This window comes from Halichoerus grypus, chromosome 8, assembly GCF_964656455.1.
Source record: "Halichoerus grypus chromosome 8, mHalGry1.hap1.1, whole genome shotgun sequence".
In the NCBI taxonomy this organism is placed as follows: domain Eukaryota; kingdom Metazoa; phylum Chordata; class Mammalia; order Carnivora; family Phocidae; genus Halichoerus; species Halichoerus grypus.
Genome location: NC_135719.1, coordinates 82080428 through 82100162, shown reverse-complemented (window position 1 = coordinate 82100162; position 19735 = coordinate 82080428). Strand labels below are relative to the sequence as shown.

Below are 19735 nucleotides of genomic sequence, written 5' to 3'. Positions count from 1 at the left end.
GGTGGTAGAGCTGCTGGGGAGCTGTTTGGTTTCCTAGCCTACCTCTGAAGCACAGACCTTTCCAGAATGTCTTCACAGTCCCCGGAGATGGGAGAATCCAGTGTAGATGGATCCATGCCAGCCCTCCCTCACCCCCAACCCTATTCCAGGGAGATAAGCCTCGCTGGGGCCTGAGCCCCAGGGGTCAGGATATCTGAAGGCGGCTGGGGGCAGGAGCCCAGAAGTGTGGCTGTTCAACCTGCTAGTTGATTAGCTGTGTAACCTTGGACAAGCCCCTTTTCCCTCTCTGAGCCTGGGATTCCTCCTTTATAAATGGGGGAAAGGGACTAGACTGGTGTTTCGGGACCTTGACTATGAATCAGAATGATCTGAGCAGCGGCAAGAGAAAGGAACTTGAAAATGCACAAATCCCTGGGCCCCATCCCAAAGCTCCTAAACAATCTGAATTCCCATGGAGGACAGGCCTCCTCCAGCCCTGGCCCCCAACCTCACCCCAGCTGGGGAGGCTCTGGAGCCCCTCCAAACCTTCCCAGCACCCGTCCATTGAGAAACTCTTTGGGATACAACCCCTAGGCCTCCTTGGACCAGGGCTCGAGTAAGCTGCCCCATCTCTCTCTCCAAAGACTTCTGGAGCCTGAAGCACTAGTCAGTGAGCAGTTTATTATCCATCAAGCTGTCCCCAGCCTCCCAGCACCGTGGCCTGTACACAACTAGACATAGCCTTCACTCCCGTCTGTCCTCACTCCCGGCCTCGGACCCCGCTCCCATCCTGGCCCTCCAAGGCAGCACCAGGCCCAAGGGCCACACCTCAGCTAGGGGCAGGGGAGAGGAGGCAAAAGCTGGAGAAAGAGGAGCTAGATCGGCCCCAAGCTTCTGGAACCAGCACCCCAGGAGGAAGGGAAAGTGGGCAAGGCTGGGGGGAGCTGGGGTTGCCAGGCGATGCTTCAGGCAGGAGGCTCTTCTCCCGGAGGTGCAGGGAAGCCACTCAGGTCTCGGCCAATGATCTCACTCACTGTAAAGGAGGGGCAGTTGAAAGATTGGGCTAGGGACTGGTCCCCTCCTTCTCCAGAGACCCCCAATCCATTCCAGGCAGGCCTCAGTCTAGGATGCCTCTAGGCTCCTCCTCTACTGGCTTCTCTTCCACTGGGCCTCAGTTTCCCCAATGTGTCTTGATACCTGGTCCCAATCCAATCTCGCTCAATTCCATCCACGTGGGCTCCCAGGCCCCCATCCCAGCCCTTTCCTGCCGGCTCGGCCTGCAACGTTAGGGCAGTGGCTGTCAGCAGCGCTGCGGGCGGGGGGAGCCAGTGGGAGGAAGGAGACACAAAATACCAAGGCTCCTCACCACCAATCCTGACCAGTCACCACGTGGAGGGGAAAGCTGAGGCAAGGGGAAATATGCTCAACTGGGACCTCTGCAAGCCCCTGCCCCTCTCTGAAATACGGTGTCTGAATCCACAAATTGAGGGAGCTAGGCTGAATGATCTTGAAAGTGCTTCCAGCCTTGAGATTTTGTGATCTGGGGCAGAGAGCAGAGGCAGAAGGGCGGGGGCAGGTACTCCATGCACCCTTCGGAACTAAGTTTAACTGGATTCAGGCGGCCACATGCACCAAGCACTTGCCTCCTGAGACCCTCCGACTGGCCCTGAGGGACCGAGGACGCCCCATCTCTGGGAAGCCAAACTCCAGCCCTCAGCAAACATGCAGAGCAAACTCTTGCACACACTCACACTCACAGCCCCCAGTCGCACACCCACCTTCCTCCAGCGTGATACCCTGGATAGGGACACTGTCTCGGAAGTCGCTGCCGTAGCCACCCCTGGATTTCTCCTGCTCCGGAGCCCCCTCCCCAGGGCCATAGCTTGGCCCTACCTCATTGTATCCCTCAGCAGGTGGGGGGTGAACACCACTCTGGGGAGGGAAGGGGCCTTCCAGCGGTGGGGATGAAGGCAGTGGAGGCCGAAAGGGGGCTGGAGGAGGGAATGGCAGCCCCAAGGGAAATGGGGAGCCCCGTCCTCCATAGGGGTCACTAGGGAAGGGCCGGGGAAGGAAGGAGACTGGAGATGGGCGAGCACAACCGGTGGCACCCCCAGTCTCAGGAAACATCCGCAGGCCAGGTCTGTAGGATGGCGGGGGCCCCGTCTGGGGGTACAGAGGGGGTGTGCCATAGCTGAAGCCTTCTGACAGGTAAGGAGTTTCATAAGCAGGGTCTTCATGGGGATAGGAGGGGTAAGGGGGCCTGGGTGGTGAGAAGTCCATGTCAGTGCCAAAGGGAGGGCCAGGTGCTGAAGGGAAGCCGCGGAGAGACAAGTCGGGTAAAGGCTCCTCCTTGAAGATCACTAGGTAGGAGGGAAAGCAGGAGGACACACTGGTGAGAGGGCTTGCTATCTCCCTACTGCACAGCTTCCAACCTCCTCTCCATCCCCAGGCTTCAGCCGTAGCTTGGCCCCTCACCATGAGGGCCCTGCATCCCTCTGCCCCTGCCTCAGCTCTCCATATCCCCACCCCCCCACTGTGGGCTGTCCTAGAGCGTACCAGGCAGGAACTTGAAACTCTGGGTAGGACTGCGCTTCCTCCGCCCATTGGAGACATAAAAGTAGACCTGGACTGGCCGGGACACCCGCTTGTTGCTGTACTCGGGGACAGTCAGGGTCAGCGTCACCTGGGGAAGGGCACAGGATGAGGCAGGGAGCCTTCAGGGACCCAGGCTCAGCCCAGCCCTCCCAAGGACCCAAGCTCCACCTCCTGGCTTTTTTCATTTGCTTAACAGCAAAGTTCATTCCCTCGAGATGAACCTGCTTCTACGGTAGCCAGGCCACCTCCTCCGGAAAAGAAAAGGTAGCTTCTGGACTCCATTCCCATGGGCAAGAGAGAGAGCTGTGAATTTCCTGCCTTCTCCTGCCACCCCCCAGGGGTGGGTGCCCTAGTGACCCTGGTACCTCGTTGCTCTGCAACCGGTTCACTGTGGCCTCCTCCTCCCATTGCAGCTTCCCATCTGTGCAGGAGGAACAGAGAGCTCCAGCCCAGCTCCAGGGCCCCTGCCCCATGCCCCCTGCCATTTCCCCTCCTGCTAGAGCCAAGGCCAGACTCAGAAGTCCCCTACGGGGCCTGGCTCACAGAGGAGCCCACTGAGTGTTTATTCAATTGGATGGAAGAGGCAGCAAACTGAAACCAAGAGAAATGGCAGGGCCAGCCCAGGAACCAGAGAGAATTCATAATGGAGGCAACTCTTGAACCCCCTCCCCCATCCAGCTCCAAACATGCCCTCCCATGACAGTGCTGGGATGAAGTTCAAGGGTAGGAAAGGGTTCTAGCTTGAAGGAAGACCACGAGACCCCAATCTCAAGATCTAGAACCTCTGAACCTGCTTTGACATGGTCTCAGGGTGCTAAATTTGAGTGTAGGGGCTGGGGCTCTTGATGGGCAGGGTTAGGGGAGGTGGTGGTTTTACCCAGACCCCTCAGTCTCCCCTTCTCCAGCCCTGCAGCTGCCCTGAGGCCCCTCACAGGCTTTGTAATCACAGGCCCATAACTGCTACCAGGCCCATAACTCAGGAGGGTTTCAGGAACTCACCACCCCGAGACCAGGAGTCGCATGCTCCACTGACTGAGCCAGCCAGGGACCTCCCCCGCTCTCTAGAGCCTTTGAGATTGCTGTCACAACCACCTCCCCATGGGAAGCAGACAGGACAATGGGAAGGGCAGTCTCTCTGTTCCCTTTTACAGATGAGGAAACAGAGGCTCCACTTGCTAGCTTAGGGACAGCGCCAGAGATCTTTCAGCTGCGCGGTCCAAACTCTTCCTGCCTGCCCCCCGCCCCCGTGGGTGCTCACCAGGGCCCCTTTCGATGAACACCACCTTGGAGTCTGGCAGGAAGTTGGAGCCAGTGAGCACTAGTTCCTCTCCTCCTCTCACGGAACAGGCACTGGGGCTGTACGCCTCTACCTGGGGCAGCTCCTGGGCTGAGCGCTGGGCTGCAGAGCAGGGCAGGAAAGAAGCTGGCTGGGCTGAGTACAAGAGGACAGGACCCTCTGCCCCCACCCTCCTTGGAATAACTGCCGCAGGACCCTGGAGGAGTCCTCCTCAGCAGCAGACACACAAGTAAATCAACAGTATCCCTGGGGTCACACAGACCAGGTAAGGAGCCTGGGCAGAGAGAGAGAGATGAACAAGGTCACCAAAGGCCAGAGTTACCCAAACAGGGACACAGAGCCACCCAGGGACAGATGGAGGCCAGGGCCACTCTAGTCCAGCCCAGAGACAGAGTCTGCAGCAGGGATAAATTAGAACACTGCCCCCACCCCCTCCATAAGAGAAATCAGTGCTGAGTCCCCTTTCAGGGCTACCTAGGACAGACAGGACACAGGACACGACGCAGAGGACATGGGAAGTCACACAGACACACAGAGAAGGAGCGGCAGGAGACACAGAGCCGGCGCAGGGCCTCTTTGCTCACAGCACTCAATGGGCACTGATGCTGTCTGCACCGAGGCCACCTTCCCACTGCCCTGGGGCACGTGCACCCGGAACACGAGCCGCACTCGTGTGTTCTTGCGCCCAATGTCTGTCTCCCCCTTCCGCAGCTCGATGTCTGAATTCCGGAGCTTCAGGATGCCAGCACAGTCAATGCTGAAGGCAGAGAATGGAAGGCAAGCCCTCCCAGCTGAAGCCAGAATAGTGATGCCCCCATAAGAGGGAAGCCCCCACCCTTCATCCAAAGCCTTGAATGACTTCGTCTGGGAGCCTTGAGGGTGGGGGGTGATTTTCTAATCAAAGGTGGTCTCTCCAAGGTGCTCCCTAACCCCCAAAGTCCTCTTCTAGATCGTGAGAAGCCTGAAACCTGCTCCTAGGGGTGATGTCTAGCTCCTCTGGGAAGAGGAAGAATGGGACTAGCTTAGACCTCATGGAAAAGTTGGTCCTAAAGCCCGAAGCCTGAGGGGAAGTGAAATGGGGACCTACTTGGCTGCCATGTTGTTCTCAGGAAGCAGGGTCATCTCCAACACTTTGGTACCACTGACGACAGCTTCATAGCTAGCCGTGGCCACCATCTTGCCCGTGATACGGTGCACCTGATAGAAGGCATGAGGCCGCAGGTTCCTTTCATCTGCAGTGCCAATGAACATCTGTAGAGTCAGGGGCTTCTCACTGTAGCCTAGGAGCTGGCAGAGGGAGAGAGAGGCCACCCAGTTGAAATCCCCACTGTCTCATCCTTCATCCATCCCTGGGTTTTCAGTCCACCAGGGGATGAGGATGGTGAAAGATAAAGGATATCCTGGAAGGGATTCCCAGGGGGAATTGGGCACCAGCTGTGGAGAAAACGTGGCCTGGAGTTCACAGTGCTATTCTTGGAATAAGGCCCAAACTGGGCTGGGCAAAGGGGAAAATCTTCCAAGAGAGACTGCCCCAACTCAACAGACAACCTAACTCCCAGTGAACTTTGGCCTCAGCCTAACCCCTCCCCCACATCTGGCACACCACCATTTTCCAGAGTAGACATGAGGCTGGTGTCCCATGGGAAGAATGGAGGGGGGGCGGGGTGGAGGGACAGAGAAATAGAAAGTATATCCGGGTCCTTGAAGTGCACCCTTCCTCCCCTAACTCCAGCCCCTCCCCCAGGCTGCCTGCAGGGTCAATGCTGAGAGGGAGTGTGGGAAAGGGCAGTGCCATGGGTCGGCACAGCTGGAGCCCATCTGCAGGGATCTGGGACTGGAGAAGAGAAAGACTATCAGGCCTGCCCTCTGCCCCTTACCTTGACTACAGGGTGACCACCAGGGGCGGCTTTGACAGCCCCTCGGCTGCCCTCAGTCTCATAGTGGGCCCGGTGGTGGGCTCTAGGCTGCACCTCGATCCTCAGCTCCAGCTGCTCATACTGGCTGGGCAGAGGCCAGTCCAGCGGGGGTAGGGCAGAGGTCCTGGAGAGGAGAGAAGAGCACTGATCATCTGCAGCCTCAGACGCCAGTCGGAGAAGCACTGGGCCCAGCTCCCTGGGATGTGAGGGAGGAGGGGGTGTGGGTATGGGAGAAAGGAAATCACAGCAGAAATAAAACAGTCCAAAAGCCCAGAAGCAAGGGGAAATAGGAGACACCCCTCTCAGAGCCCCTTGAGATGAGGGTGTGGAAAATGGCCCCAGGCCTGAGACTCCCTTCTTTCCAGCTCTGAGCACAGGGTTTGGGGTGGCAAGGGTTCATTCACCTGGATACAGAGGTGAACCTAGACCTAATCCTAATCCCCAGACCTGGATGGGAAGAGTCAAGTAAAGGAATACCACTTCAGACCAGAAAAGTCCTCAGAGGTTCACCCCTTTGTTTTTCAAATAAGGAAACTGAGGCCCCAGGGGAGTAGAATACAGCAGGCCAAGCAAGCCAGTGACTGACAGAAGCCAGGACTGTTTCCAGCACCTTTTCCTCTAGTTGGGGCCGGACAGGTCAGGTCCAGAAAGCTGGGGGTTACAGATGGGCAATTTTCCTGTATTGAGCTCGAAGACATCCTCCAGGTGGTGGCTGGCAATGTCTGGAGACAATTTGGGGAGTCCCAACTAGGGGAGAGGATGCCACTAGCATCTAGTGGATAGAGGCCAGGGATGCTGCTAAGTCATCCTCAGGTGCCCACCACAGCCCCATACAACCCTGCCCTACAGGAACCCAGGGGAACAGGCATTAAGGCTTCTTTCCCCAGATGGAGCCAGCTCAATCTGACAACCCCAGATTTAGGATTCTTGAAATGGGCAGGGTTCTTTGAGAGTGAAAGGGGTGGAAGAACTATAAGCCCTGCTTGTTTTAATATGAATTCTTGGACTTGCAAGCTATTTTATTCAAATTAGCAGCTACACTTTTAATCAATGAGTCAGGGCCCTAGAAATTAAGTGAGGGAAGAGAGACTTCCTGCTACCCAGTGCAGGGCTGAAATCCAGCCAGGCTCATGCCCAGCCAGCGCCAGCACAGAGCTGGGGGTGGGGGACACCCTAGAGGCACTCCTTCTTCACCTAAGTGGTTCTCCTGGGGGGTAGGGAGGTTTTTCCTTATTCGTCCACAGGGAGTGATTGTCCTTTTGCAAATTATGTCTGGAGGGGGTGGGGTTTGGGTTTGGTTCGGTTTGATAATTCTCCCCAAAACTGGGTAGATGGCAGCCATCAAGCTGGTCGCAGATTCTCTTTCGAAATGCCAAGGGCAGAGAACCAGGACCTTTCTTCAAACCCATCCCTTGACCTTCCTGCTCCCTCAGTGGGATGGCTGGAGACACAGGTGGGGCTAGGCACACTCCTCACCTGAAGATGGGGCTGTGTCCCCCAATCCGGGCCTTGGACCAAGCCAGCGGGGAAGGCACGGCCAGGTAGTCCATGCCGGCCACCTCCTTCCGAGGCCCCCCGGGGGGCGCCGCAGTCTCCTCAGCTCCTGCCTGCAGCTTCCCATTGCACGGGGCAGGCTCCTCAGACCGAGGCAGGGCCACGGCCTGCTCGCTGGAAGTCCGCCGGGTCTTCTGCGGGATGCTCTCTGCCGGTGGGGCTCCCACGTAGTCGAAAGGGCCGGGGGAGCCAGGGTCCCGGGCCAGAGGCAATGGGGGTGGTGGCGGTGGCTCGGGCCCCTCCTCCCCTAGGCTGCCACGGCGGGACAGAGCTGGGGAGGCCGAAGACGGGGTTCCCGAGCTGGAATAGCGCCGCTTGCCACATGGAGAGGCGGGCCGTGGGGAGGCTGGGGTGGGCCCAGGAGCGCTGAGGAGTAGCCAGCTATCCTCTGGCCCCCGGCCTCCTCCGGGGCTCGGACCATACAGGTTCCAGGGATCGTCGGGGGTCCACGGCCTAGGGGAGGCCCGGGGCGAGGGCAAGGGGGATCCCAGGCCAAAGCGCGAGGCTGCCTCGTTCAGCTCAGACTCCACCTCGTCACAGGCTGCGTACAGGGCTGCCTCGTCTGAAGCATCCGAGAAGAAGCTCCACGAGGACAGGCTGCTGCTGCCGGGGCTGGGGCTGAAGAAGGGGCCCCCGCCCTGGCCGCCTGTCTCTCGGTAGCCCCCAAAGCCTTCTGGCGGCGGGTAATCCCTGGGGGAGCCGTCCCCCCAGGTATCGGGGTTGTCCTCCAGCGCAGCCGGTGGGTCAGGCGGGGGAGAGATGGAGGTGATGCGGATGCTGGGGCATTCAAGAACACGGCCTCCCCCAGCCCCCCCGGAACCCCCTCCCGGGCCCCCCAGCCTCACTGACCGGGCGGGCTGGCTCTCCCAAGTGCCAGGTGAGGGGGCCGGGCGGGGTGGTGGCGAATGCATGCCAGGCCGAGGGGGTGGAGGCCGGGGAATGCCAATAGGGGCAGCGCCATAGGGAGGGGGCTCCCCCAGGGCCAGACGGCAGCATGGCGGGGCGTCCTCTGAGTCCAGTTCTGTCAAAATGGGAAGGGAGGGGGACAGAGAGAGGGATGCCACAGGAGATGGGGACAAAGAGAAGCAGGTGAGATGTCTGGGTCCCTTGAGTGGCCAGCCCTCCGAGTCCTGTATGCCACCCCCTCCTCAGAATAAGGTAGGGGGGGTCCCTGAGGTGCCCTTCAGAGCCCCAAAGACAAAAGCAAAGTTGGACCTCAGAAGGTGGAGTACACAGATCCAGACGTCCCAGGCCTTTTCCCACTCGGAGAACCTGACACTCCTGAGCCCCTGGCCCTGGGACCTGGGGTACCAGACGGGGCGGGTCTTAAGGTGAAGGAGGCGACTGGAGAGGGGCTGGAGCTGGGCCTGGAGGCGTGTTTAGGGAGGCGCTGGGCTGGGCTGGGGGCGACTCACACATGAACCCAATTAGCAGCGGTTCCCAAACCCCCAAACGGTGCTGGCAGGAGCCCCAGTTGCCATCGCAACGGTGGCCAAGGGGGGGGCGCCGGGGCTGTGGGGACAAGGGGAGGTGGCTCCTCCCTCGCTCCCCCCATCTGGGGACGGGGGTGCAGCGGAGGGGATGCTGCGTGCCGGGCCCGAGCCCGGCCCCGGGGAGGGGGGCGCGGGCAGCGCGGATTCCGTGAGAGCGGCCGCCGCCGCCCCCGGCTTAGTCCCCGCCATCTGCCTCTCATTGCGGCCGGCGGAGGAGGGGGAGGGGCGCCCTGGCGGGACCCGAGAGCTCCCCCAGCCCCCGGCGTCGGGTCCGCGGGCCCAGGGCCCGGTCCGCCAGCCGCACGGTCCAGAGAGCCCCCCCTCCCCTGGCGGAGCCCGGGGCTCTCGGGGCCGCTCTTCCCGCCCGCCCCCCATCCCAGTGACAGACGGCCCAGCCGAGAGGCGGCGCGCAGCCAGCGGCACCCCCACCCCCACCCCAGTCACGACCTAAAAAGGAGAAAGTGGTGCCCGGCCCCCAGCCTCACCTCCGCAGACCCCGGTGCCCTGCGACTCCCCTCCACCTCTGAGCCCCTCATCCTCCACCCCAGGCTCGCTGCCCTAAAATCCCCAGACTCGGGATCCCCGGGCCCTTTCCTTCACTGACTCCAAGACCCCTTCCCAGCCCCGCACTAACCTTCCCCCGACCCCCCCGCGCCCAGCGGGGGGGTCTCCTTTTCCTCCCCGAACACCAGCTTAAATTCCAGCTCCTCATCCTCGCAGCTTGCGGCCCCCATGGAGCCGGCCAGAGCCCCCAGGTCCCGGTCTGGGTGGGAGGGGGGGAGCTCAGGAGGCTGCCGTATCTTCACCCGTGGCTCCCTCCCTCCCCTCCTCTGAGACGCCCCCTCCTCCGCCGCTGCCTCCTCCCTCCGGACGCCCCCTCGTTATTATAGAAACTTTTCCAAACTTTTTTCCCCAAACTTCTTCAAAGCGCCCCCCCCCAGCCTGTCCCTGATTGGCTGCCCGGGATGCTCCAGCCCCTCCTCCAGGGATGAGATGGGAAAACCACGCGCCCCTCGTTCTCCCCCACCCTCCCTCCCCCTGTCCTCTCTCCAGTCCCTCCCCCTCAAAAAAAAAAAAAAAAAGGAACAAAACTGAATTGGAAAAACGGTCCCTCAAGCGTGGTGCGACCTTACTGAAGCTTATTGGCCCGCACTCGTGACAATCATATCCCTCAGGGAGCACTACCACCACACACACCCCCAATTTAGTCTAAGTTCGGGGGCTCCGGGTCCGAGCGCCTTAAAGCGGATACATCCTGGGCCTATAGTGTGGAGAGCCCAGGGAGATCTTAAGTTCTGAAGAGTTGTGCAGCCAGCAACTCTCAAGGAAGGACACCTCTCCGCCCCTTTCCCTCCAAGCCTTGAGGCCCAGCGGCCTCTGGGGTTCAGAGTGGCTACAGGCTGCTCTGAAAAGGAAAAGGTCATCGCTCCCCTGAAGCCGCCTTGCCTGGACTTTCTGGAAGCCCAACCGAGTCAGCCCTCTCAGCCACCGTCTCTCCCCAACCCTCAAAGGTGAAGAACATTTAGGCGTCTTGGGGAACTGTTCAAAGGTCCATAGCCCCTGATTGGGCGGTGATCCAGGCCGGGCTTTACCGCTGCCCTATTCCCAGCCACCCAGAGGGGCCATTAATTAGCCTCCACGGGAAGTCGGCTCCCTACTCCCTAGAACCGTAGTCTGGAATGAATCTCTGATCCGATAGCATCCCGCTCCGACTAGCTTGAAAAATCCTAGCCAGGTTTTCTAGGAGCCCGGAGCCCGGCGACCTTGTGGGCCCCAGGGTTGGACACCTGTCACCTGGGCGGGGGGAGGAAGGAAGACTCGGACTGGCGTTTCCAGGAAGGGCAGGCATGGTGGGGCCCTGTTGGCATGAGAGGGAATTAGATAGGAGATTCTTGACTCGGGAGGCGGACCGGGGTGTGGGAGGTACCATTCCCCGCCCCACCACCAGCACCGAAGGTGTACTTCAGACCTCTCTAACAGGCCGCAGCGACCTTTAATCTAAATCCCTCCAGCTCAGGGCTGCACCCCCTGCGGCGCCCCAGCCCCGCACCTAAACGGTTAAGCTACGGCCCTCGGGTCAGACGTTTACAAACACTCGGGAGCCGGGCGGGGACCGCGCCCTTTACTCTAATGAGAAACAGGCTCTGCGGGGCAGAGGGGAAGAGGGGAGGGCTGGCCCGGCGGGCCGGAGCTCCGCCGCGGCCGAGGCGGCTCCCCTCCCTTCCCTCCCGTCCTCCCGCTGGCCCGCCCTGGGGACCCCCCCAGCCCCCGGGGACCCCAGTGACGTGCGGAGCTGCTCCGGCTCGGAGCCCAGGACCGCGACGCTGGAGGGGCGGGGATAAGAGGCCAGGCCGGCGGGGAGAGAAGAATGTCCCGGGGCCGAGCGGGGAGGCGGCCTGGTTTGATTTTTTTTTTTTACCCCCCCCCCCCCGCCTTTGGTTGGTCTCCTCGGGTTACATTTCCCTTCCAGCTTCATCTCGGAAATAAAGGAAGGAGAGACCCACGGGGAGGGAGAGCGAGGAACACCCTGAGACCCGCGACCAGCCTCCACCTAAGGGGGGGGAGCAGAGGGAGGAGGGAAGCGGAGGCTAGAAGGGCACGGGTAGAGACCCCAGTCCGGCCCCTGATTCCCCACAAGCCACCCCCACGCCCCCCTCCGCTGTACAAGCAGACGCGCACATTCTTTTCAAATGTCATATTTCCTTTGATCCTGGGCAGCGTTTCTCCATGTGTCTGGCTCAGCAACTGCCCAGCCAGCCACCTCCCCCTCTCACCCCCCCTTTGTATATTTTCCTGGAGAACCCTCCCCTCCTCCAAGCATCTGGAAGGCCCTGAGGGCTGGCGTCGGCGCACATTCCCCTGGCGACTCGGGCCTCGCCTCCCAGTGACTCAATTTCCCCTCTGCGGGTTTCGGGGGGAGGGTGGGGAACAGAGGAGAAGAGTTGAGAGTTGTTGAGCGCAAAAGTGGTACGAACGAGCCTGAAGACCGCTCAGAGTGCCAAGCTGCTCTCCGGGGAAGTGGAGGGGGGTGGCCCCCGGAGTCTGAAAACCCTCCGATCCGTCTGGGCTGCGGCAGAGGGATGGAATTTATGACTTCTACACTGTCCTGCCTGTGGAAGAGCGGGTATTTGTAGGTTTAGATTGCCCTACACTTCCGCTCCCTGGCGACCACAAAGACCCAGCCGCCCTCCCTTCGGGTCCCAGGTTTCTCGCCCGCCTGCCTTTGTTCTCGCTCCGCTGTCCCCTAGCGGGCAAACCTGAGCACAGCTCGGCTGTCTCACCTTGTGTTGGTGGAGCGTTTTGCCCTCTACTCTGCACTTTCCCAGGCTTGATTCAGTGACCTTGGAGGGACGATATTGTTTTTGGGTTTTGTTTTGTTTTGTTTTGTTTTGTTTTTTGTTTTGTTTTGTTTTGTTTTTAATTACACAGATACATTCTCCTTGTAAACGACTCAAGCCATACAAAACTATATAGTAAATCGTGATAGTCCACTATTTTGTATACATTTATTAGCATATATGTACACACACTTGCTCTTTTCAGGAACATGAGACCATTGCTGCAAGCATTTTTCTTGACTTGCTTTTTTTTTTCTCTCTGTTAACAAATGGCTTGAAGATCTTTTCCTGTCAGTCCATGTGCATCTGAAAATGGTGATAAACATGCCCATCTCTTCAAGGGAGGTTAGTGACACAGCTAGGTCTGTGGGTCCTTTACCAGTGCTAACTCCTTCATCCATGCCACATCTTACATAGATCAGTCTTTGCCTGGGCTTCCCCAAAAGGCTGAGCCTGAGACAAGAATGACATGTGGGCAGCTTACTGTGGAAAGCAATCCTGAGAGACAAGCCAGTGGGGAATGGGAAGAGGGAAACAAGGAAGGCAGGCCCAAGGATGTGGTACTGAGCTGGTCGCTGTCTGAGCAACTGGAACATTGTCCCACTGGAACCTTCTGTGAGCCATATAGAATGTGATTCAAGAGACAGAGAGAGGAGTGGCTCAGTCGGTTAAGTGTCTGCCTTTGACTCAGGTCATGATCCTGGGATTGAGCCCCACGTAGTCATCATCGTCAGGCTCCCTGCTCCTTGGGGAGTCTGCTTCTCCCTCTCCTTCTGCCCCTCCCCCTGCTCCTTCTCTCTTGCTCACTCTCTCTCTCAAATAATTTTTTAAAAATCAAAAAAATATGTATAAAAAGAGACATAGAGAGGAATATTTATCCACTCACTCTTACCCCCAGGGTCAAAAGTTGCCCCTTGAGTGTTAATCCCCTCACTCTTCCACGTTTACACAAGTGTCAAGAATGGCAGATGCCCCACAAGGCTGCAGCAAAGGAGTCCCTGGGCAAAGGCAAAGAAAGGAGCTGTAGTTGGGAGCAGATACTGTCAGGTGACACCTGCAAGCGGCTGGTTGCCACGGTAACAGCTAGAGTAAGAAGATGGATGGAGAGTCTATGAGGCAGCCAGGATGCGTCCTGTACAAGATCATTCAGACAAAAAATATGTATGTTCAGAGGCAGTTCTAGGCATTGGGTACCTATACTTATAAACCAAGCCCCCAAGAATTGCCAGTTATTATCAAGCTGGAAATATATTTCTTCCATGACATCTCCCTCTTCTTTGCCCCTGTAACTGTAGAAAAGTATCAGTTTTATTCATGCGATATCTATCTACTTCCTTTCTATTCCCTTCATTGCCATCCCAATTTAGACCTTGATTTTTTTCTGACTTAGACTCTCAATAACAGCATCTAACATCAGCCTTACACATTTGACAACTGAAGTATATATATCATTTTTAAAGCCCATCTCTTCTGTAACAAAAAATTATTTTCAGTATTAATCATGATATGAAACACAATCATGGCCAGAAAAGAAATATAGAGAGTACAAATTTTCTTTTATTGACCTAATATGCTCATAGTAATGCCAGTACTATATGCCAGTAATGCATATATATAACACACACATCTATAGGTATATACGTGTGTGTGTGTGTGTGTGTGTGTGTGTGTTATAGTACAAGAAAGGAAAAAAGCAATGGGTTAATAATTGTAATTATATACGTATACTTTTCATTTTAAATAAAAAGGAAAAACATTTACATATTGGTCTAAGAATAAATTATAACATTATAATTTCTGTTCCAGGTCTTAATTTTTGCAAATTTGTCAATGACTTTGTAAAAATTGATCTTCCCATATAGACAATAGAGCCAGATTTGCTCATCTATCTCACTCAGTGGTTGATCAAAGAAAACTTTTTAATAATGTTAAATGTTGGGGCGCCTGGGTGGCTCAGTCGGTTAAGCATCTGCCTTCAGCTCAGGTCATGATCTCAGGGTCCTGGGATCGAGCCAGCTTCTCCCTTTCCCTCTATCCCTCCCCCCTACTTGTGCACTTGCTCTAGCTCAAATAAAAATAAAATCTTTAAAATTTTTTTTAAAAATAATTTTAAATGTTTTTGAGATATAACTCATATATCATAAAATTCATTCTTTGAAAGCATACAACTCAGTAGATTTTAGTATATTCACAAAATTGTGCAACCTCACCATATATATCTAATTCCAGGACATTTTCATCACCCCAGAAAGGGTGATTAGTAGTCATTCTCCATTCTCCCATTCCCCTAACTACTGGAATCCATTAACCAACTTTCTGTCTCCATAGATTTGTTTATTCTGGACATTTCATATAAATATAATATGTCAACTTTTGTGCCTGTCTTCTTTCACTTAGCATAATGTTCTCAAGGTTCACCCATGCCATAGGAATCAGTACGTCATTCTTTTTTATGACTATCAATTTTAATTTTGAAATTTTTCTTTACACAAAGCAACAGATATATAGTTAGAAAAAAACTGTTGCATTGCTTATTATTAAACCCTTTTATTAGTATATAACTTTTCACATGTTTACATCTTATCTCCCAATTAGATAATATATACCTGAAAGGAGCTACTAAGTTTTGGGTTGATTTGTTATACATTGTTTGCTCAAGCTTGAGGTCCAGTAGCTAGGTGATGAGATCTGGGCCCTTGCACCTGAGCTTGGTGCCATGATGGATTAGACTTGAAGATTTTTTTTTTTAAGATTTATCTATTTATTTGACAGAGAGAGACACAGCGAGAGAGGGAACACAAGCAGGGGGAGTGGGAGAGGGAGAAGCAAGCTTCCTGCCAAGCAGGGAGCCCGACACGGGGCTCGATCCCAGGACCCTGAGATCATGACCTGAGCTGAAGGCAGACGCTTAACCGACTGAGCCACCCAGGTGCCCAAAGATTTTAATTTATTTTTTTGTCAGAGAGAGAGAGAGAGAGCACAAGCAGGGGGAGTGGCAGGGAGAGGGAGAAGCAGGCTCCCCGCTGAGCAGGGAGCCCAATGCGGGACTCGATCCCAGAACCCTGAGATCATGACCTGAGCTGAAGGCAGACGCTTAACCAACTGAGCCACCCAGGCATCCTAGACTTGAAGATTTTAAGGGGAAGGGATGACTATGGGAGGGATGTGAATTGCTATGACTAACAGGCAGGCTGTGACAGACTTAATTTTCCAGAGATATATGTGTTTAATCCCATTCAACATACCCTCCTTACAGTGTAACTCCTAGTCCTTCTACCCAGAGATGAGAGGTCTATGTTCTCCCCCTTGATTCTGACCGGGGGCTGTTAACTGCCTCGACCAATGGCATACAATAACTTTCAAGACTAGGTCATAAAAAGAATACAGGTCTTGTCTGGAACTTGATGGCTCACTTGCGCTCGCGCTCTCTCTCTCTATCAGTACTTGCCATGTTGCCCTTAGTAGGGCAGCTCCACAACTATCTGGCTTCCAAGCTCCTTCTATCTTGCTATTCCACTATCCCTAGCATTCCACTTCATGGAAGACCCATAAAGGATCCAGCTCAAAGTCCAGCCATCATGACCATATCTAAACCAAGAAGAAAAAAGAAGAGCAGAAGAATACACACCCTCTCCATCCCCGCACCATTTATATTTACTTCCAATTGGCCAGAATTTAGAGTCATATGACCACATATAGAGCTGTAAGCGAGGCTGGGAAATGTGTTTATTCCAAGTGGACATGCGTCTAGCTAAAAATGTCATGTTCTATTACTAAGGAAAATGGGGAGAAAGACTCCTGGAGCCAATTAGCAGCCTCTGCAAACTAGAGAAATGGGACTTGGGGATTATCCATAAATTCCAATTACATACATAGTCTCTTTCCTCTAATACAGGATATTTTCTTGACTTACTACATAATTATCCTCATTATGTATTACACAGAACAAATCAAGTTCATTTTATAGCTAAGAAGAAACAGCTTAATGAGATTTATGGTTATCCTATTTTAGGGATGCAGTCCATGATGTTGTCTAAAGCAAGAGTCCTCTCTCTGTAACCAGGGACACTATTCTCTCAAGTCTCAGCAAGACGTATGCTTCTCCTGAATTATCATGCAAAAGGCAAAACCATAGAGACATTTAAAATGGCAGATGCTGAGCTTTTGTGGGCTAAGCATTCACAATATACATTATACATTCACAATATATATTATAGACCAATTTGCAATCAATTTGGTTCAATCTAAAATTACGTTCTGTCAGGACTCTTAACTATAGAGAACAAACTGAGGGTTGCTGGAGGGGAGGTGGCAGGGGGATGGACTGAAAGGGTGATAGGCAGTAAGGAGGGCACTTGTTTTGATGAGCACTGAGTGTTATATGTAAGTGATGAATCACTAAATTCTCCTGAAACCAATACTACACTATATGTTAACTAACTTGAATTTAAATAAAATCTTGGGACAACCCTGTCGGGACCCCTCTCACTCTTGAGAGCTTTTTCTGTATCTTCACTTAATAAACTTCTATCATTTTACTCACAAAAATAAATAAATAAATAAATAAATAAATAAATAAATAAATAAATAAATAAATAAAATCTTGGAAGTATAAATAAATAAACGCAAAAATCTTGTTACCATAAAAAAAATTTTTTTAATAAAATTATGGAGCCCTGGGTGCTCAGTCAGTTGGGCGTCTGCCTTCGGGTTCTGGGATCAAGCACCGCATCGGGCTCCCTGCTTGGTGGGGAAGTCTGCTTCTCCCTCTCCATCTGCCTCTCCACCTGCTCATGCTTTCTCTCAGTCTCTCTTTCTCTCTCTCTCAAATAAAAAAATAAAATTAAAAAAAAATAAAATTATGTTCTGCCGTTTTTAATAAATTCATGATCACACACATTAAATTTCATGATCACATAGAATTCCCCAGATTTTGCCTTAGAAATTTCCTGCAGCTCCTTCTGAATATCATTCTTATTTACTTTGACATGTTATTGTTTCTCACCCTCTGATTCATCCTGGTCACAGGAAAGGAAGTGAGGTATGGGGTGCAAAACAGTAAAGCACTCTCCCTTCTGCAAGAGGGACACAATGAAAAAACATTTCAAAGAAGACTATGAGACTGGGTTTTCCCAAGACTCCTAGTTCTTTTCTTATGTCCATATTTGGGGGGGGGGGTTAGATTTTTTTATTTTTAAGTAATCTCTACACCCAACATGGGGCTCGAACTCACAACCCCGAAATTAAGAGTCGCATGTTCCACCAACTCAGCCAGCCAGGAGCCCCTCTTATGTCCGTATTTGGATTGTCAAGACCTTGATCTTTTTCCAGATCATTATTCTCACCTTCACTGCAGAATCCCCCGCCCCCTTTTTTTAAAGTAGGCTCCACACCCAGCACGGAGCCCAACTCGGCGCTCCAACTCACGACTCTGAGATCAAGATCTGTGCAGAGATCAAGCTCTGAGCAGAGATCAAGAGTTGGACCTTCAATCGACTGAACCATCCAGACACCCCAATCACTGCAGAATCCTGATAAGGTTGCAAATTTATCTACAGTTCAACAGTATGCAAGATCAGTTTATATCTGACATCTACAGAGAAAGGTGCATGCCACTGTGCTATATTTTCTTCTGTGCTTTCAGATTGATATTCTGTGTTCTAAGATTTTTTATTCTTCCACCTTTAGCGATCCAATACCATCGGAAGCAAAACCAAGCCTTAAAATTCCACATCCCTCATCACCTTTAACTTGTTCTATAGGAACTGTTACCTGGTCCCTTAGAATCTCATCTAGCTTGCTTTGCTAGAATATGGAAGGAGTCTCATTTCCTTTTGCTCAATCTTTACTCCATATCCAAGTCCATATGTCCCACATATTCTCTGCATACAATCCTACCTATTAGTGAAAAGGTTTATTGAACAATCATTTAATTCACTGTCATGGAGATATCATATTGAGGTTAAGTGCTCTTTGTACTTTGACCTGGTGACTAATACATGGTATTGTTTATCCAATACTGGAATAGATGGTTCATGAGAAACAAGATGTGGTAGACAGAATAATGGTCCCCAATTATTAGGTAAGAGTCTGAGAAAAAAATTTCAGCAGTGTTACTGTACTGAGAAAACAAAAATCGGAGTTCAAGACCTGTCAAGAAGGAGGACCCTGATTAAAACCCCTGGATTTCAGTTAGGGCCCCTGAAGAACTTATACCCTCAGACTAAAGCTGTATCAGTAAGGGTTCTATCAAGAGACAGAAATCACACAAGAATTTGAACCAGGAAAGTTCAATATAAAATTTCAACTATAATAGGGTATTAGAGTACTGAGCGATTGGCTAGTAAGAAGAAAAGAGAACTCTAAAGAAGACAGGAATAACAGATACAAGAAAGAGCCACTATCTCTAGGGCTGGAATAAAATGTCAAGGAAGACCACCACCCTGCCCCAAACTCCCAGGGCTGAGATCCAGACCTCACTTAAGAGAACTGTGACTCACGAGCTGGCAGAAGAATCACTGAGATGCTGAGATGCCGCTCCTCAGAACTCACTGCAAAGCTGTCCAGTCATTTAGGGGAAGGTGCCTCATCAGCTGCAATTCACTGAGAAGCCACCCAAGGAGGTGCCAGGCAAAGCTGTTGGTCCCTGGGCCCTGACAATTGCACTGCTCTGCAGGAGCCTGCCCTGAACAAGTTGTACACGCCGCTGGAGCCTGGCCAAAGGAACCCCAGAACTAGGAAGAGACCTCTTCCTCCTCCAGTGTTCCTCCAGCACCCTCTACTGGCAATGTTTAACATTGTGCCAACTGGCAAAAGAGAAATAGTTACAGAATCCAGCTCCAATATCGCAGAGCAGGAAGTGGAGGGTGGGTTTGGAGCTGAGACTTAATTGATAATTGGCACAAAGGATAATTTAGAAATGGAAGAGCCCAGACTAAGACTGAAATGCAGCTTCAAATCAGCTGGACCCCATGCTGGAGGAAAGTGATTTTCTTCTATTCTAATTGCCTACCAGAAATAAAAAGAATTATCTCTGAAGAAACCTAGTATTATCCAGAGACAGGTCTATCTCTATGATTTTTCATACAAAATACCTGTCATTCAATAAAAAATTACCAGGCATACGAGAAGATATCATTAAATGGCCGAAAACCAAGCAGAAAAAAAAAGAAATATTCAATAGAAACAGACCCACAGCTGAACCAGATAGTAGAATTACAAGACATGGATTTTGAAATAACTACAATCAATAAATCTGAGAAAACAAATGATAAGATGGAAAATTTCAGCAGAGAAATAAAATCTATTAAGCAAATGTAAAATCTAGAACGGAAAAAAATCCAAATGATCGTCTTTATTTCTCACTTCCCATAGGAGCTGATCCATGCCCAAGTCCCACCTAATTTTTCCCATTCAGAGAATTGCTCTACTTAATAATAATTATCTTTGAATGCCCATTATGTGTCAGGTACAGTAAATATGCATCATATACTTCTATCCATCTGTTGACCTTAAACAAATACTAGTTTCCCCATTGTATAAAATGTATAAGGAAATTGTCTC

The 19735-nt window shown here is 52.6% G+C and overlaps 1 protein-coding gene across 4 annotated transcripts; it reads right to left on the bottom strand.

The window, feature by feature from the left end:
- Positions 1-640: 640 nt before the first annotated feature.
- On the bottom strand, positions 641-9676 carry NFATC4 (nuclear factor of activated T cells 4). Of its 4 annotated transcripts, none has more exons than XR_004924387.2 (10): positions 9469-9663; positions 7264-8362; positions 5749-5911; positions 4959-5158; positions 4456-4628; positions 3833-3973; positions 2940-2995; positions 2536-2662; positions 1177-2339; positions 641-1012 (listed from the first exon to the last, which is right to left on the bottom strand). XR_004924387.2 is itself a non-coding variant. In XM_036114743.2 (10 exons), exons 1-10 carry the CDS (start codon positions 9566-9568, stop codon positions 945-947), a joined length of 2709 nt encoding a protein of 902 aa, XP_035970636.1. In that variant the 5' UTR covers positions 9569-9676; the 3' UTR covers positions 641-944. The 4 variants fall into 4 exon arrangements, 3 of the variants coding, with proteins under 3 accessions (XP_035970636.1, XP_077909636.1, XP_077909635.1); XM_036114743.2 differs by having other exon boundaries at positions 1758-2339; positions 9469-9676; XM_078053510.1 differs by lacking the exon at positions 9469-9663 and adding an exon at positions 8557-9060 and having other exon boundaries at positions 1758-2339.
- Positions 9677-19735: the final 10059 nt, after the last annotated feature.

What these genes read in the sequence shown, in the direction of transcription:
- NFATC4 (XM_036114743.2), bottom strand. Translation starts at nt 9,568, where the DNA reads ATGGGGGCCGCAAGCTGCGAGGATGAGGAGCTGGAATTTAAGCTGGTG. An exon ending in GTGGTCACCCTGTAGTCAAG is followed by an intron (nt 5,159 to 5,748) that starts GTAAGGGGCAGA and finishes TCCCTCTGCCAG; the next exon opens with CTCCTAGGCTACAGTGAGAA. An exon ending in ATCAGTGCCCATTGAGTGCT is followed by an intron (nt 3,974 to 4,455) that starts GTGAGCAAAGAG and finishes CCTGCTCTGCAG; the next exon opens with CCCAGCGCTCAGCCCAGGAG.